The sequence below is a fragment of the Stenella coeruleoalba genome (assembly GCF_951394435.1).
Source record: "Stenella coeruleoalba genome assembly, chromosome: 4".
NCBI classification, from domain to species: domain Eukaryota; kingdom Metazoa; phylum Chordata; class Mammalia; order Artiodactyla; family Delphinidae; genus Stenella; species Stenella coeruleoalba.
The window spans coordinates 148,343,541-148,361,093 of record NC_137149.1 but is presented as its reverse complement, the minus strand read 5'-3'; the positions used below and the strand labels follow the sequence as shown (position 1 = coordinate 148,361,093).

The 17,553-nt window shown below is 37.3% G+C and overlaps 1 protein-coding gene across 8 annotated transcripts in view; it reads left to right on the top strand.

Moving 5' to 3' along the window:
- The window catches only part of GLRB (glycine receptor beta), a 68,529-nt gene that overhangs the window by 38,950 nt on the left and 12,026 nt on the right, over positions 1-17,553 (top strand). For 7 of the 8 annotated variants that reach the window (XM_079920233.1, XM_079920231.1, XM_079920235.1 and 4 more), the window contains 4 exons: positions 6,562-6,791; positions 6,899-6,981; positions 8,552-8,692; positions 13,683-13,835. In XM_079920233.1, coding sequence (XP_079776359.1) covers positions 6,562-6,791; positions 6,899-6,981; positions 8,552-8,692; positions 13,683-13,835 — 607 coding nt within the window. Of the gene's footprint in view, positions 1-6,561; positions 6,792-6,898; positions 6,982-8,551; positions 8,693-13,682; positions 13,836-13,977; positions 14,708-17,553 lie in introns of those variants that run through there. The other variant, XM_079920238.1, reaches the window with a different exon arrangement.

Sequence of the window (17,553 nt, the reverse complement as noted above, 5' to 3'; positions counted from 1 at the left end):
GAATAAATGAAAATGAAAATAAATAGGTTTCTAAGTTAGTTATCTAGATACAGAGGCTTTGAAATGCCAATAAGTAGCAATTATTTAGAAATGCCCATAAAGCATGAACCAAAGCATACTAATTAATAATCTTTTATCTTTTAATGAATATTAAGCCAAAGCTATTAATTTAAATTGTGGAATTTTTAAACACTCTTAAAAGACGCATCAGCGTGCTGCAACTTGTATTGAATATAATACTACGTAGCTACATAACTAATAGAAAAGCATCTTGGAAGCACTTTCCTAATGAGCTAATAAGACATAATGACCAAGAATGATACAATGAAGTAACTGATTTCCAGTTTTTCAGTGATACTCATTGTAATACAACTCTGGAGTTCTACTCAGAAATAAAATTTGAAAAAGGATTACAGTAGAGACTCAAAGCTTATGGTATATTGAGCTTACATCAGTGCAGCTGAGAGCAAGAAGAGTTCATTTCAGGAGATGCTCAAAGCAGTTTCAAGATTTGTGACCTAGAAATGGATTACCGTTTAGAATAATCGTAGGTCGATCACAGTACAGAGCAAACCCAATGAATTACGGTATAGGCTTGTTTTTTTTTTTTTTTTTTGAGGCAAAAAGCCTATTCACCTCTATTACCAACATTATAAAAGAATAACAACATTAAGGATATATACTATCCATAATGAGACAAAATATCGATACTTGCTTAGTGCTTAATATAGCCAGATGAACTTTGTGTACTTTACATATGTTTTCTCATTTATTGCTGGTAAAAAGCCTGTGTTGTGGGTGTATCATTATTATCTTCATCTTCTAGATAGGCAACGTTGCTCACGTCCTAACTCTCTGTCATCTTGCTTTTATGTGCCACAGTGTTTTGCTGAAATCATCAGTGTCTCCCTCATTTGCTGAAAGTATTCAGTTCGACTGTACTTGACCTCTGGTGGCATTCATTGCTGTGGACCATCTTGAAGCTTTTGACTCTGGTTTGGTGAAATCACATTCTCAGGGCTTTCTTCTTTTTCTCAGACTTCTGAGAAAGCCAGCCCTTTAAATGCTTACCCTCCCTAGGGTTATTTTTTCCCCTGCATTCCTTCTCTAGGTAGGAATATTGGACAAACTCTTTCTTAGTCTTGATTTTTTGGGGTAGTGTTTTCAAGGTTCATTCATGTTGTAATATGTATCAGAATGTCATTCCGTTTTATGGCTGAATAATATTCCACGGTGTGTGTACATGTATGTACCACGCTTGTCTATCTGTTCATCAGTTGATGGGCACTTGGATTGTTTCCACCTTTTGATTATTGTGAATAATGCTGCTATGGAAAAGGGTGTACAAATATCAGTTGTAGTCTCTTGCTTTTAATTCTTCTGGGCATGTACCTAGGAGTGGAATTGCTGGATCATATGGTAATTCTATACTTAACGTTTTGAGAACAAAGCACAATTTTTAAAAAGTTAAAAACATGAATATTGTAAGGACATGTCAGTGATTTATTTAACTCATTAATGAGGGGACCAGCCAGATAGTAAAGCTGATTCAGTGGAGAATTCAGGAGACTGGAGAGAAAGAATGCTGCAATTAGGTTGCTAAATTAGATATACTTGTTAATGTTCTACAGGGCAATAAAGGCATACCTTTGGGAGTGTCTGTCCTACCTGACAGAAATCATTTGTAATTTAGTAATCTTCTTGAAATGACATAATTGTACAGAGTCTGGGCCCTAATCTGTAGAAAATGGCAAGTCAAACAAAGTTACATTTTCCTAGAGACTCAGACAGCCCTTAGGTGGGCTTGTTAGATAGCATTTAGTGTGATATTGAAAGGGCCATCTTCTTGCCTGTCTCCAAATTTTGGCTAAGCTTTTATTTATTCGCTTTCCTTTTGTTGACATAATTTTTTGCGTTTCCTTTTTTTAAGTAGACTTTATTTTTTAGAATAGTTTTAGGTTCGCAGCAAAAATGAGCAGAAAGCGTAGAGAGTTCCTGTCGGCCCCTTACCCCTGGACGTGCAGTCTTCTCCACTGTGGATTTACTCCCCCAAAGGGGTCCTTTGGTTGCAATCGATGACTCTACATGGACACATCATCACCTAAAATCCAGCGTTTAGCTTAGGGTTTGCTCTTGGCCTTGTCCATTTGATGGGCTTTGACAAACATATGATGACATGTGTCCACCATTATGGTATCAAACAGAAGAATTTCACTGCCCTGGAAAACCACTGTCTTCTGCCTGTTCATTCTTCTCTCTCCCTAACCCCTGGCAACCACTGATCTTTTTACTGGCTCCTTAGTTTTGCCTTTTCCAGAATGCCATTATAGTTGGAATCATACAGTATGCAGCCCTTTCAGATTGGCTTCTCTCACTTAGTCACATACATTTAAGGCTCCTTTATGTCTTTTCACGGCTTGACGGCTCATTTCCTTTTAGTGTCGAATAATATTCCACTGCGTGATGGAGCACAGTTTATTAATCCGTCACCCACTGGAGGACATCTTGGTTGCTTCCAAGTTCTGGCAGTTATAACTAAAGCTACAATAAATACCTATTTGCAGGTTTTTGTGTAGACATAGTTTTCAACTTTTTTGAGTACTTACCAAGGAGTGCAATATGATACGAGTATGTTTAGTTTTGTAAGAAACTGACAAACTGTCTCCCAAAGTAGCTGTCATATTTTGATTCCCAGCAGCAGTGAGAGTTCCTACTGCTCCACACCCTCATTTCCATTTGCTGTTGTCAGTTATTTTTAGTCCCTTATAGTTTCTTTATGACTGCAGGAAACGTGTGTCCAGGTGCAAGCCCTGCAGCAAAGGGTCCCAGGTCCCAGGTCCCAGCCTGTCTCAGACATATAGAATAAAAAGAGGGCTGACTGTAGATGAAAACATTCTTGTATCATTTGTAATTTTGTAATTTTTCACACAGACAGTTTATTTTGTCAAGGTCTCTGATACTATCTAGGGCTTTCATCAGCTTTCAGCTGATTAAAATGCTTTGAACTTAATAAATGATAAATGACATGAATATATTCTGGGATGGTGTGGAAACATTGATTTAGACTTCAAGAAGAATTTAGAAAAATGGACTTCACATGGAAAAACACTATTGCAATTGCTATAAAAATTTTAAAAGAAACATAATTTTGCGATACAGTTTTAGATGAGTTAACCATTCCATTTTGGAGATAGGTGGGAAGTAGAACAGTGCTCCCAAAAGAATGTGTGCCTGTGTGGAGATATCGAGGGGAACTCGACATAATGCAGGCTTAATTCCTGAAGTTCCACCCCAAACATTGTAAGATGGCTTCTTTTTTAATTATGCAAAATATGCTGAAGTTAAAGGTTAGCGTTGCTTTAATTCCTGTCAGATATCTTTCTGATATTAAAAAAATAGTGATATAATGTCTTTAGAAATTAATTACTAAGAAGCAAAATGTAGTTGCTTGGGTCTAGATAAAGAATACCAATGAGATCTTAATATTTCTATCTCTACACATATTTCTCACCCTCTTCAAAGTAATAAAACCTAATATTAGGCTAAAACAAAGCATCCAGTTTTAGAAGCCACACTGGTAAGGTTGCTTGGGAGTTGCGCCCAAATAATTTGATACCGAAAGAGTCTTGTCAGTATCTGGCAGTGTCTCAACTTATTTATTTTTTTATCCAGCCCCCTGTTTCTGGAGAGGATTTACAGTGTATAATAATAACAAAAATACAGTGAAGGAATTGAAACAGTACTAAATGTGTAAGAGCCATACCATGACAGTCATACCAGGATGTGAGCTATACATGAATTCAATTAGCTGCAGGGTTTAGCTTTCAGTTCCCTAGCTGCCAGACAGAAAGGAAACACGACAATAAGCTTACCTGGTACTTCCCAGTAACAGGAAGCATTTATGAGCACCAAGAGACCATTTGCACAGTATAAACTTCCAAAAATAGTCATATTTTTGTAAGGCACTTAGGCCAAATATGGCTAGCACGTAGTAAATACCTCTACAAAGGTATTATAGTTATATTTGGATAAGCAAATGAAAAATTAAAGAAAAATTCATCTTCAGTATTTTCATGTCATGGTTATTGACCAAAATAAGGGACCATAGCTTTAATAATAAGCTTATGAAAGATACATCGGCAACCTCATCTGACCCTTAGGACACAGTATTTTATCATAATACCGTGAATGCGTATTTCAAATACCACAGCTTAAAGATGTAGTGTTTGATGATTTACCTGGATAAGAAACAGTAGTTATACGAGGGTAATAGAACAGCTTTGACTGTATATAATTTTAGAATACCAGTCATTTTGGCCGATCATTACAGGAAAGCTTTTTAGCAAATAATTTGGAATTGGATACTGTTAAGTGCGCAAAGTAATGGCAAGTGTACATCAACCATGTGCTTTCGCGAAGCTAGCATACTAGGAATTTTATTTGAAAATGATCAGATCTGTGGTGTATTTCTTCTTAAGCTGGGGGCCATGCATGTTTTTCTGGGATGAGAAAAACTTTGGTCAGGAAGCAGCATTGTGGCCACTGGAAGGCTTACCAGCTGATAGGCCTATGTCCTGGACATGTTTTGAGCTAATTTCTTTAGCTGTCACAATCAGATATGAGGTAACCACTTAAGTCCCATTATGAATTGTAAGATATGTGTCTATTTGACAAAAAGTTAATGGAGCTGTGTAGTGCAGGTCTTCATCTTCCAGGGTCCTAGGTCTCCTTCACGTCCTCCTTGATTCCATGTTCGTTTGATTAGGAAAATGTTATTTTTGTTTTCCCTGCCAGTGGTACAGATATGTTCAGTGCCAGCTTACATAATTCTTAATTTATTTGACTTTTGCACTTCAAGACCATCTGCGTATGATTTTTAACAACCAATTTATATTATGTGTTGAAGTTTATTTATTTATTAAACATGTATTTAATTGAAGTATAGTTGATTTACAATGTGTTGTATGTGTTGCAGTTTTTATAAACATCAAGTTTAGCTGTTAGATGTAGGTAAGTTAAATCTTACTTCACTGTCTGTAGTTCAGGAAATATCTATTATCAATATGTGCCTTACCCTCCTCTGATTACTATTATGGAATCTGAACATCGTAGGAGAGAGACAGTGAATTCCTCAAATTTTCCTAGTCACTGCGCATTGCTTATTTTATATTTTATACATAAATAAAATGTGCGCATTTATGTTTCATATAAATATGTTAGGTCTTATTATTTAAAGAAAGAAAATCTATCATCTCTTCCTATTTAAATATTTGGATTTTGATTTGAAGTTTATGCTCTGATTCATTTTGATCATGTCAAAAGGCCATGGATAATAGTATTTTGTGAATTTTGAATGGTTGAAAATAAGGGTGCTGAAGCCCAATGTCATTTATGCCTTGAGCACTTTGGTGCATATTCTGAGTTCAGCATATAAAATTAAAATAAAAAAGCCTGAGCATCATGCCACCGTGCTGCTTTGGACTGTATGTACCCCAGTAACCCAATGTGTGGCAGAACCTCATTTCACTGGCAAATATAAAAGGTATTAAGGTATTAAACAATGTTTCCAGGTTCATCTATTCTTAGAATATACATGTCTTGATATAATCCAACTTCTACAAAGTTTTACAATTAAAACTTTGGAGATAGGCAAAAAACTGAAGAAAAAGAATCAGCTGTTTCGTGGATTTCAAAACCTTTTCCTACTGGAGTTGAATATAACATTTACACATGTTGCATGTACGCTCATCTGGCAAAATCCAAATGTTATTTGACTACCTCTGTATAACCATTTACATGTATGAGTAGGCAAGGATCATTTTTCCTTTTCTTCCTCAAGTGTATATCTAAAGTATGTGTTTTAAACATATATGGAGTTTTATTTTATTTTTATTGATGTACAGTTGATTTACAGTGTTGTGTTAGTTTCTGCTGTACAGCAAAGTGATTTAGTTACACTTAGATACACACTCTTTTAAAAATTCTTTTACACGGTGGTTTATCCCAGGCTACTGAATGTAGTTCCCTGTGCTCTGCAGTAGGACCTTGTTGTTTATCCATCCTATGGATAAACAGCTTCCATCTGCACACCCCAAACTCCCAATCCTTCCCTCCCGAACCCCCTTGTAGCTTTATATACATATAAATTATTTCTGTAGTTTGCTACTTAGTAAGATACAAGTGAAATATTTTTTCTTGGCTTCTTATCTATTTTTAATGAAAATGTATCCTACTTTTGGGGAAAGAATAATGGCAGTATTTAGCAGTTCCTGTGCTTTTTTGACAATACCCACTAACCCCCTGGTATAATTGGTGTTTGTATTACAGTAAAGCAATTATTGGTAAAGTTCTATGACGACGTTTGAACTCGCAAGCGCTAAGAGGATGTCTGTAGAGAGTCTTAGAAAGACACGAGGGGCTTTTTATACCCAGCTATTGTGATCCTTGTTAATGTTGGAAGAGCAAACGTATTTGTGCTGCTAACGATTGAACCCTTTTTATTCTGGTGCTGAATGCATTCTTAAAAATGGCAGTAAACACACGCACACGTAATTTTCCCAGGATTATAGAGTCAACATCTTCCTGAGACAGAAGTGGAACGACCCCAGACTGAAGCTGCCTAGCGATTTCCGGGGCTCAGATGCCCTGACGGTGGACCCCACGATGTACAAGTGTCTGTGGAAACCTGATTTATTTTTTGCAAATGAAAAAAGTGCCAATTTTCATGATGTAACCCAGGAAAATATTCTCCTCTTTATTTTTCGGGATGGAGATGTCCTCGTCAGCATGAGGTACTCTTTTCTCTCTAATATTTGTAGATTCATATTTTCCTTTAAAAATCAGTGTATCACGGAGACATGTGTTAAACAACTTCTAAGACGTCTGTTTCTGCTTTCAGGCTATCTATTACTCTTTCGTGCCCTTTGGACTTGACCTTGTTTCCCATGGATACACAACGTTGCAAGATGCAACTTGAGAGCTGTATGTAAATGAGACCCTAAGTCACCATAGGGATAAAAATGCTTAAAATTTCTAGGCAATACATGCTACTAATATCTTAGATAATAACGGTGAAACTAATGCTTTTGATTCCAAATAGACGTTAGAATAAGTTATTTAGGGAAATTATAGTTTTCCTTTTACTGTATTAATTTGTATACTAAGATAGATGAATTCTTTTGTTACCAGTTGATTTCAGTTGAGTTGCCGTAGGTGTAGGTGTGTACCCTTCTAACTTATTCCAATTGCCACCTGCATTTGAGTTAGTAATATAGACAAGGTAAAGGAGAAAATGATGTCCTAATAACTCTTCTAATGCTAAAACCACATTTTTCAGAGCAGAAAATTTGGAAAACATTGAAAAATATTATCTAAATCCTACCAAGCATTCATTTTCTATGGATCTATAAAAAAAAATCTTTTACAAAGTTGGATTTCAGATTTTCTATATTTCTAGAATCATGTATTTTTCAGTTTCTAAAAGAGGTACCAGGTGTAGTCATTGAAATGCTTATCTCTAAAATATATTTATTAATTAATTTGCTATGAAGCTTGTCATGTGAAAATCAAAGTAGGAAATAAAACTTGAAAAACTAACACTAATGGAAGGACTCTTCAGCCTGAATACCCATATACTGTGACCTGTTCCTACACCTTATAAAATGTAGGTGATTGCTTGATGACGTGCTTTAAAGTCACTTAGTGGTTACTTCTTGTTGTTGTTTAATTTACTGAAGCTGGATCCTAAATTTGAACAATATTTTTTGCTTTCTAACTATCATGTGAGATTCTGCAGATATAAGTGTATGTAGGTACACGTCTGTGTGTGTATTGTATGTACGTGTGCCTGTGTGTCCATGTGCACCTTTTATAAATAATTCCACATGTGTATATACCTTCAATTCTATTACTAGATACACTAAAGTACGGCTTTAAAAAACATAGGCGTGTAAGAGTTGAACGGTAGGCTACAACATGCTGTAAGCCCATGGGGCCCTTGGGTTGTAGCCAGGTTACCTAAGCCCACAATGTGGGTTCCAGGAGGCTCTAGTGATGGAGTGATGTCCATTTGAGGGGCTGTCTTATTGCTCTCCTCTGGCCATGCAACTCCTCTAGGGAAGTTGGTAGTGAATTCTTCAAAAAAAACCCATTTTGGTGCTTAAGTTTCTTTAAAAATCTCCAGGTAGCATATTGCATGATTGTAAACGTGTACATTCAGAAAGCTGGTATCACTTATTTGCTACTTTTTCATTGATGACGGTTCGGAATTCTGACATAGACAGATGTACTACTGTTCATGCCCCCCGAGGATTTTTACCATCTGTGATATGCTGATTATTTTAGCTTGTTCTTTCTTTAAGCCAATTATCTGTAACTTGTGCTAATATTTTTATTAGTGGCCATAGATTTTACCTCTTTACATTTCTAACAAAAGTTTCATAAAAGGGCCTATTGTTTTACCATTTCTGTGTTTAATATCTGGATGTTAAAATGTTAAAGAAGTGTCCATAATTATATTTCAAACTAATATTTTATTTCCTTTTGTTTACAGTTGGTTACACAACTGACGACTTACGATTTATCTGGCAGTCGGGGGATCCTGTTCAATTAGAAAAGATTGCCTTGCCTCAATTTGATATTAAAAAGGAAGATATTGAATATGGTAACTGTACAAAATACTACAAAGGCACTGGTAAGTAATAGTCTTTAAATTAAACAAAACTAAGTCTTATTTCAAAGATTTGTTTCAATATTAAAATATGCTAGGGACAGAACAGAGAAAACTAGTTAAAAAATAAATTCAGTATTTATAAACATTATATCTATATGTTGATATATTTAAATCTTTCATAAAATGACATCCACTAAAGTTAAAATTTATTTTATCACTAGATAGTTTTGCTTTTCTCTATGTAATTCCGGATAGCAAGAGGTTTTCAACGTTTTATTTTATATGAACTCTCCAGGCAGTGGTTTTCTTAGATGTTGCCTAGAAATTCTGCTCTGACAGGATTCATATTAGGGCCAAACGTTATGGATATAAACAATGTAACCCATATATATTCGTCTGCTGTCTTTGGGGCAGTTTTTCATTGTTGGTTGACCCATTTTCTTAATTTTCAAAAAGTTTGATCTTTATGCTGTGCAGGAAACAGTAAACACATGAAATAATTGGACATGAGTAAAAATTTGCCGTATAATATTCTTGATCTAGGTTATGGAACGGCCAGTTATGAAAGCTCAACAAATTAACCTCACGCATTAAATCATGTCAAGCTTTACAGAAATGAAAATACAGTACTCACTGATCAATACTTTCATAATATGGTTAGTATTCAACCTTTGAGTCTCCTCTGGAGGTTATAGGTTATTGAAGGCTCTAGATATTAAATATAGTGCAATTTTCCTCAGCAATATAAATAAAAAGGTGAGTGACTTTTGACCAATACATTCACACTAATAATCAGTCTAACTTATAAATTATCACAAAATTCTAATTCTGTATCAGGAAGTAAATCATGACAAAGATATTCAGGAATAGATGTAATTAAAGTTTAAGTTTATTGCAACATTTATGTTGACTTTGCAAAAATAAAAACGTGTAGAGTAATTGTGGAAAATTTACTGAGATGAGATGTTTGAGCTAAAATGCTGCATCGTGACCTCATCAAGGACAAAGTATGATTTAAAACATACCTGTTGATTAGAATAAAAGATAGAGTGAATAGTTGCACATCTACGTTGTTGTAATAATAGATACAACACGGGCCAACTTAGAGATAACGTTAGTTTAAGCATCTGTTGTCATTGACCTTCAATTAAATTAACAGATTATGTAACATTTATATATAAATAGTCCCTTCGCTTGTAGAGCTTATAGTATTTTAGGACAAGAGACAAAATAAGCAAATACACTGCTGAAAGAATTATCAAAATTTTTAATGGAAAAACAGAGCTCTTAAAAATTTGACCATCAAAGTACTCAGTGAAGAAATCGTAGATACCTTGATTGTCAGATGTGGAAGTGATCGGTCGGCTAATGCTGAGTCAGCTCTTTTGTTGAACACATAAAATAACTGAGATGCAGGGTCAACGACTTCCTGAATGTCAAGGGCAAATCAGTGTCAGCTGTAACCTGGGCACAGTCATTCTCCTCTCTGTGACTCATGCAAATTGAGACTGACTACAGTTTTCAGGGATTTCTCACCTAGTAATGGAAAAAATAAACTTGAAAGCCAAGAGAAGTTTTTCGGAGGATTGATGTACAGAAACATTTAATACATGGCTTTTTGAGTTCTTGCTATCTGTCAGGCATTGCTTTAAGCACTTTGCAGGAATTCTATCATTTAATCCTCACAACAATCCTGTGAGTGCTATTATATTTGGAAAATAGTTACCCACATCCAGATTATACGATTAACATTTCAAAATGAATAGTCTCTAAATTGTTGGAGAAACTTGAAATAGAGTTTACTGAAGTTTTTTAAACTTCATCTAGAGATGAAAAATAAAACCAGTAATTTTATTTCTAATTTTATGTAGTATAAAATCATGTAATAGTATTGAAAATCATGGGGTTATTCATTTTTTCACCTTTAAGCCCTGAACTTAAAATGTCTCAGGACTTCCCTGGAGGTCCAGGGAAGGAGATGCGGGTTCGATCCCTGGTCATGGAGCTAAGATCTCACATGCCTCGTGGCCAAAAGAACAGAACATAAAACAGAAGCAATATTGTAACAAATTCAATAAAGACTTTAAAAATGGTCCACATCAAAACAATCTTAACAAAAAAGAAGCCTCTACTTGGGGACTCAGCAGTGAATAAAGGACAGATCCCTGCTGTTTTATAGATCCATATTCTTACATGGCAAGCAAGTAAAGTAAATATAATTCTTTTAGTCCTAAGAAGGAAATAAGAGGGTGTGCTGCGGTAGAGAGTATTTGGGGATATACTCAAGATTTACGATAAGTAAATCTTTCATAGATTTTTGTGTGTGTGTGGTATTTATTTTTTGAGTTATCATAAATAAGTCGCTTATATCTCATTAGATACAGAAAATAAGAAAAAACTCATGGCTAACATAATAATAATTGGCACTATATTTCAGTAAACATGCTTTGTCAGTATTTATATGAATCAGTATATGGATATAAGAAAAACATTTTAATGTTTGGATAATACTTAGAAATGTATCTAGGAAAATAGAACATCCAAAATATATGAAATGCTTAACAGTGCAGAATACTGGAAAAGACACAGAAAGCAATGTATAAAATGATGGCCAATATTTTCTTTAATTTGTACAAAATTATCCGAATTGGTGATTTGGCTTTAACTTTATTAAAAATTAGGGTTTTATTTATAATAGTAGAAATTACACAGGTGGAGAAATATATGGGTACACAAGTATAGAAAAATCTTTAAATTGGAAGCCTGAGTGAATAATAATCAAATAAAAGCTCACAGGAAATAGAAAGTAAATTGAATTTGCCAGTGAGCATTTATACCCATTAGCTGCCCACCTGCCCCTCATAAATGTAACAGTACCAGGAAATCAAAAAAGATCAAGGGATGTTTCTCATAAAAGTTTATGGAGCAAACCACTATGATATCCAGGCATATATTTTACTGCTAAATGCATCCACGGCTTGGGAAGCTCCCCGGGGGGTGGCTTCAGATGAAGCAATCGGTTACTAGGCTGTCATCTAAATGTGGTGGATGGGATGCGCAAATGCATTGGAAAGTGAGCAACTTTATAGAAAATTGTTATAATCCTTGTGACAACCTAGGCTCCTAAAGATACGTAATAAGCACATATGTGTTCTTCCCCATTTCACAGGCACTAGGTGAGTGTAAAGTTACCTTGAGGGAGTGACACTCTTAGAAAGCAAGGTACTGCAGAACCGCGTGTAGGCAACGCTGTGGGCCTCCTTAATTGCAGCGAATGGGCTTAGGAAAGATTATAGTTTGGAAGTTTTGCACATGGTTGTTAGTTGGAAGCATATGTTCTCATTTGTCCAGGCAGGAAGTTGAGATAAGAGGTAGGCACTGAAAAGGGAGGGGGATTTTCCATCGTTTTGCCTTTCATATCTTTTTAGAACCTGTGCACCATTTAAATGAATTGCCTAGTTTTAATGAACTTAAAATTTAAAAAAGACAACACTCTGCATTGCTTGTCTGCCGCTCCGCGGCATGTGGGATCTTCCCGGACCAGGGCAGGAGTCCGTGTCCCCTGCATCGGCATGCGGACTCCCAACCACTGCGCCACCAGGGAAGCCCATGCTTGTCTTTTTTTGATATAATATGGAAACATTTGGCATAATTAGAATTTACTTCAGTTCAAATCAACTATTTATTTTTGTTACAGATTAGCCCTAACATCTTTCTAATCCCTCCGAGGTATCAATGGTTATTGGGAAAAGGATAGATTTCTAATCTAAGCTATTTGATAAAGGGATGAGAATAGCCATTCTTTGAAAGACCCTATTTGTGTGCAATTACTGCTCTAGATACTATTAATGAATAAATATGAAGATTATTCTAGCATCAGAAATATATACCTTCTTCCCAACTCGGAAAACTAGATAAGTACAACTTTTTAAACTAAAACACAGTAAAAAGGTAATATTGTCTTTTTCCCCCATAATTATTTTATTTATGCACTGCCCATTCATTTGTCTCAGCATTTTTAAATAATTATGTACAGTTTAAGCTGAACGCAACTGAAGATATTTTAACGTTTTGGAATTCATGCATACCCTTCCTTTTGTTGAATGGGAAATGACATTTTTATCTAAATTGAACATTTTAAAAATTCATCTCAAACATCTGGAAACGTCTCTTGTATGCCAGTGCTGGGAGGCTATTTGTGTCACTTATTTTCTTTCTCCAGTCAGCAAAGGCTATTATGAGGCTGCCCATAATTTGTGATTAATTTGAGAGACTACTTGACATCATGGCAGTCCTAGAATGATGTGTAAGGGCAACGTCTGCTTTAATCTCAGCCTGTGAAAGTGAAGCCCTTTCCCTCGATTCCAGAACATTTGAGGTCCTGGAGTGGAACCAGGGGAGACTTGGTTGGGATGTCCGATGTTTGCCTTTACAAACTTTTACCTGCATAGACTGGGAACACTCACTTACCCTGCTCGTGTTTACCTCCAAGACTGTCTGCACATTTCATGCGTAAATGTGCGTATGAGTTCTGGTAGACGGTCATCCCTTCCAGATAAGAAGTGGTCCACGTGGCTGAAAATTATACTGACAACGTGTAATCCAGGCATGTTTCTTTTTAGACTTGCTCTGCTCTGATTTGATGCTCCCGGTGGCTTCTTTAGATCTTTTGCTCCCAGAGGACCCAAGGATAATGGGAAGTTTAAGTCACTGCAAAATCTCGGAGCAAAGACTTAAAAGCCGGGACTGGCCATCCCAGAGCAGCACATGGTGCCTGTTTGTCAATCTCATAATGAAGTCGCAAGAGGTCGGGTGAAACAGGTCTCATCATGCCGTCCTCTTAGATCACGTAAAGGATACATATTTACAGAACCAGCCCCCATCCTTTTTACGTGGAGTTCACTTTATGAAGTTGCCTCAAGCAGGAGCGACCTGTAATTTCCGGGCACGATGTGATTTTGCGGTAGGATGTTGCGGGAGTGTCACTCTTGCCCGTGTCTGTTGCTGGCAGGGTACTACACGTGCGTGGAGGTCATCTTCACCCTGAGGCGGCAGGTGGGCTTCTACATGATGGGCGTCTACGCCCCAACCCTGCTCATCGTGGTTCTGTCCTGGCTGTCCTTCTGGATCAACCCTGATGCCAGCGCTGCCAGAGTGCCCCTGGGTAACGTGTTCCAGCCTCTCTCGGGGGGTCGCGAGTGCGCTGCATCTTTATAGAAATGACTGTATAATTTTGAAATTATACCAAATGATTTTGAGACAGTGAGTTTTGGAATTGATGGCAACCTTTTTTCTTTTTTTTTCAGACTTCCTTCAGTCCTTGACATTGAACTAGATTTTCTCCGTGTTTATGCATTCTATAATTAAACTAAGTTTTCTCTTTTTGTGTCCTTGGGGTATTTTAAGCAGTTAATCCATCCTACTTTGACTCTCATGAAATAATTATTAATAAGCGATTTTCACGGATAACGGAAGGCTAAAATCCCCAGTGGTGCCAAGCTTAAAAACAAATGACTATTTGGATAGAAATCTTTCTAAATCTTATACTGTCTCATACTGTTCATCAGGGAATATGTAATAGAATTTATCTTTTAAACATGACTTTGCATCATTTTCCTAAACACTAGTTATTGTGTGCTGTACCACCAAGAGAGGCTAGAGAGAGGAAGGGCTGGTTAGGCCACGCTCTCCAGTTTGTGATGTTTAATGCTCTGTGACATAGAAACACCAATAGCCAGACTTGAAAATTCTGTCTCTATAGGGCTTAAATAGTCTCGGTTGGGGAAATAATCGAGAGCCTTTCTTTCTTTTTTTTTTTTTTTAAATTAATTCATTTATTTATGGCTGCGTTGGGTCTTCGTTGCTGCACACGGGCTTTCTCTAGTTGCGGCGAGCGGGGGCTATTCTTCGTTGTGGTGCATGGGTTTCTCATTGCGGTGGCTTCTCCTGTTGCGGAACACGGGCTCTAAGCACGCACGCTTCAGTAGCTGTGACACGTGGGCTCAGTTGTTGTGGCTCGCGGGCTTAGTTGCTCCGCGGCACGTGGGATCTTCCCGGACCAGGGCTCGAACCCGTGTCCCCTGCATTGGCAGGCAGATTCTTAACCACTGCGCCACCAGGGAAGCCCTGATTCTGCTTTCTTAAATCCCACATGCAAGACATCTTGTAGATGGTATTTCAGGTGATGAGTGGAGTGTAGGTAGAAGAATCTCAGGGCTAAAGCCTTGGGATTGAGAAGATGAGGAGCAATCTATGTGATGTGGTTTCCTAGAATCCTGCCAAGTGGAGAAGGTGTGTCCAGGCCAGGAGAGTGACCAGCCAGCTGCTTGTAGGTCAAGGTTAGGGCTAAAGATTGCCCTTGGCTTTAGCAGCCTAGGGGGTCCCTGGGATCCAGAAGAGAGACAGTCTCCATGGAGTGAGGAGAAGCGGGAAGCCTGGTCGGAGTGACTCAGGAGAACGCAGGAGGGGGACCTAGAGCCCTCGGTGTAAACGGCCTGTTGGAGGTGGTTAGCTGCCCACAGGAGGGGAGGGTGGGGAGATAGCCAGGGGGGATGGGAGCTGAGAGGTTTCTTGGTTTTGTTTTTCTAAGGGGCCAATCCACACACGTTTATTTTTGGTGGAAAACAACCGGTAGTGAAGGAAAAAATGAGAGTGGGTAGAAGTGCAGGAGCCGTGAGAGGGGATGGGAGGTAGGAGACGAGGGATTGGCCTTTGCTAGAACACAGTGCATTTGTCCACGGGGTCAGCAAACTCCTTCGGCGACAGTTTGAATAGCAAACATTTGAGGTTTCTGTTGAAACCCCGAAATCCGCTGTCATAGCACTAAAGCAGCCTTAGACAATACATAGCTGAAGAGGTGTGGATATGTCCTAGTAAAACTGTATTTATAAAAACAGGCGGTGGGTCAGATGTGCCTGGTGCATCGGGTTGACTGACTGCTGGTCTGTAGCGTCAGGAGAGAAGGCAGAGCTGATGGGCACACGGCGAGATGCGAGGGCAGACGTGGTCATGGGGGCTAGCCCCTGATTTTGTTTTCTTAGTGAAACGGGAAGCCAGGTCATGAGTCGCAAGGGTGATGGGGAAAAGCACTGTGGTTCTGAAGGGAGAGGGACTGGTGAAGGGACTGGGGAAATACACCCTGATTGCCTGGTAGGATCGCGGACCTCTGGAGGTCAGTGGTGGTAAATTGAAAGTGGGATCAGTCCACATGTTGACTCATGAAAAGAAAACTAGGGACATGTTTAGGTTTTTGAGATTTATATGTGCTGTTGCGTGTGTTAATGTTTGGTTCTATCTTATTACCGAGTAGCATTTCATAGTATGGCTACACCACCGTGTGTTTCTCCATTAACCAGTTGTTGGGGATTGGGTTGTTTCCAGTTTTGGGGTATTATACGTGATGTGATGAATAATTGCGTACAAGGCTCTGTGTGGGCATACATTTTCATTACTCTTGGGCAAACACCTAGAAATGAAATTTCTGCATTTTATAGGAAAAGTATGTTTAACTTTTCTAAAATATTAGCATAGTGTTTATCAAAATAATGGTACCGTTTTGCCTGATTCGTACTCCTGTGTCATATACTCCCCAAATACTTGATTTTTTTTACTTCTTGTAGTGCCTTGGACCTTAGTACAATGTTGAATACAGTTGTGAGAGATGCTTATTCCTGATTCTGGGTAGACATAGTTGAAGTATTCACTGTTGAGTGTAATAGTGGCTCTAGTTATTACAGATCTCTTAATCAGGTTGAAGAGGTTCCCTTCTCTTCCTAGTTGGCAGAGGGTTTTTATCATGACTGTTGACTTTTGCCAAATGCTTCAATGCTTTCTCTGAGTATATTTAAAGGTTTATATGGTTTTTTCCTTTATTTTGGCAAATTTTACCAATTGATTCCTAGCTATTAGATGAGTAGATAAAATTATTAGCACAAACACGTTCATAACATTTGTTTTTCCTTTTCCTGTCTAGCTGTAGTGAAGTATTCATTCCTACGTACTGATACTGTTAAATTGTGAATTCTTTTTTTTTTTTTTGACCACTCTAGATAAAGACTTATCCGTTTTCTTGGTATTTTCAAAACATCAGCGTTCATTTCATTCATTTCTATCTATTTGTTTATTTTTCTTTTTCATTGATTTTGGCTCTTGTCTTTTTCTTTTTACTCAGTCTGGATTTTATTTGATCTCTTTTTGATGACTGAAGTGGAAACTCAGATATCCGATTTTAGACCCTTCTTCTTTTCTAACACGGGCATTTAAAGTTACAAATTTCCCTTGTAAGTCCTGCTTTAGCTGCAGTGCACAAATTTTGGTATACTGTATTTTCATCTTCCTTCATTAAAAAAATATTCTCTAATTTCCCTTGTGATTTCTTCTTTGGCCCACGGATTCTTTATATATGTGTAGTTTGGATTCCAAATATTTAGCGTTTTCATAAGTACTCAGATAGGATTTGTTTTTAATTTCGTCAGGGAACATACTCTATGATTTCAATCCTTTTATGTTTACTGAGAGTTTGTTAATGGTCCAGCTCAGCATTATGTCTCCTGGCAAACATCCCATGTCACTTGCACTGTATATTTGTCACTCTTGGGTGTAGAATTCTGTAGATATGAGTGGAGTCAGGTTGGTTGATAGTACTGTTAAAATCTTTTATGTCTTTTGTCTAGTTATTATAGTTATTGATGAGAAAGTTGTTAAAATCCCCAACTCTAATTATGGAATTATGCTTCAGGTATTTTGAAACTCTGTGATTAGACCCACACATATATATAATTTTATCTAAAAAGAAAAAAGAAATAATATTACTGACAGATTAAATATCAGGATATTCTGTCAATACGGCTATTTTGACCCAGTGTATCTTTCCTTTTTCTACT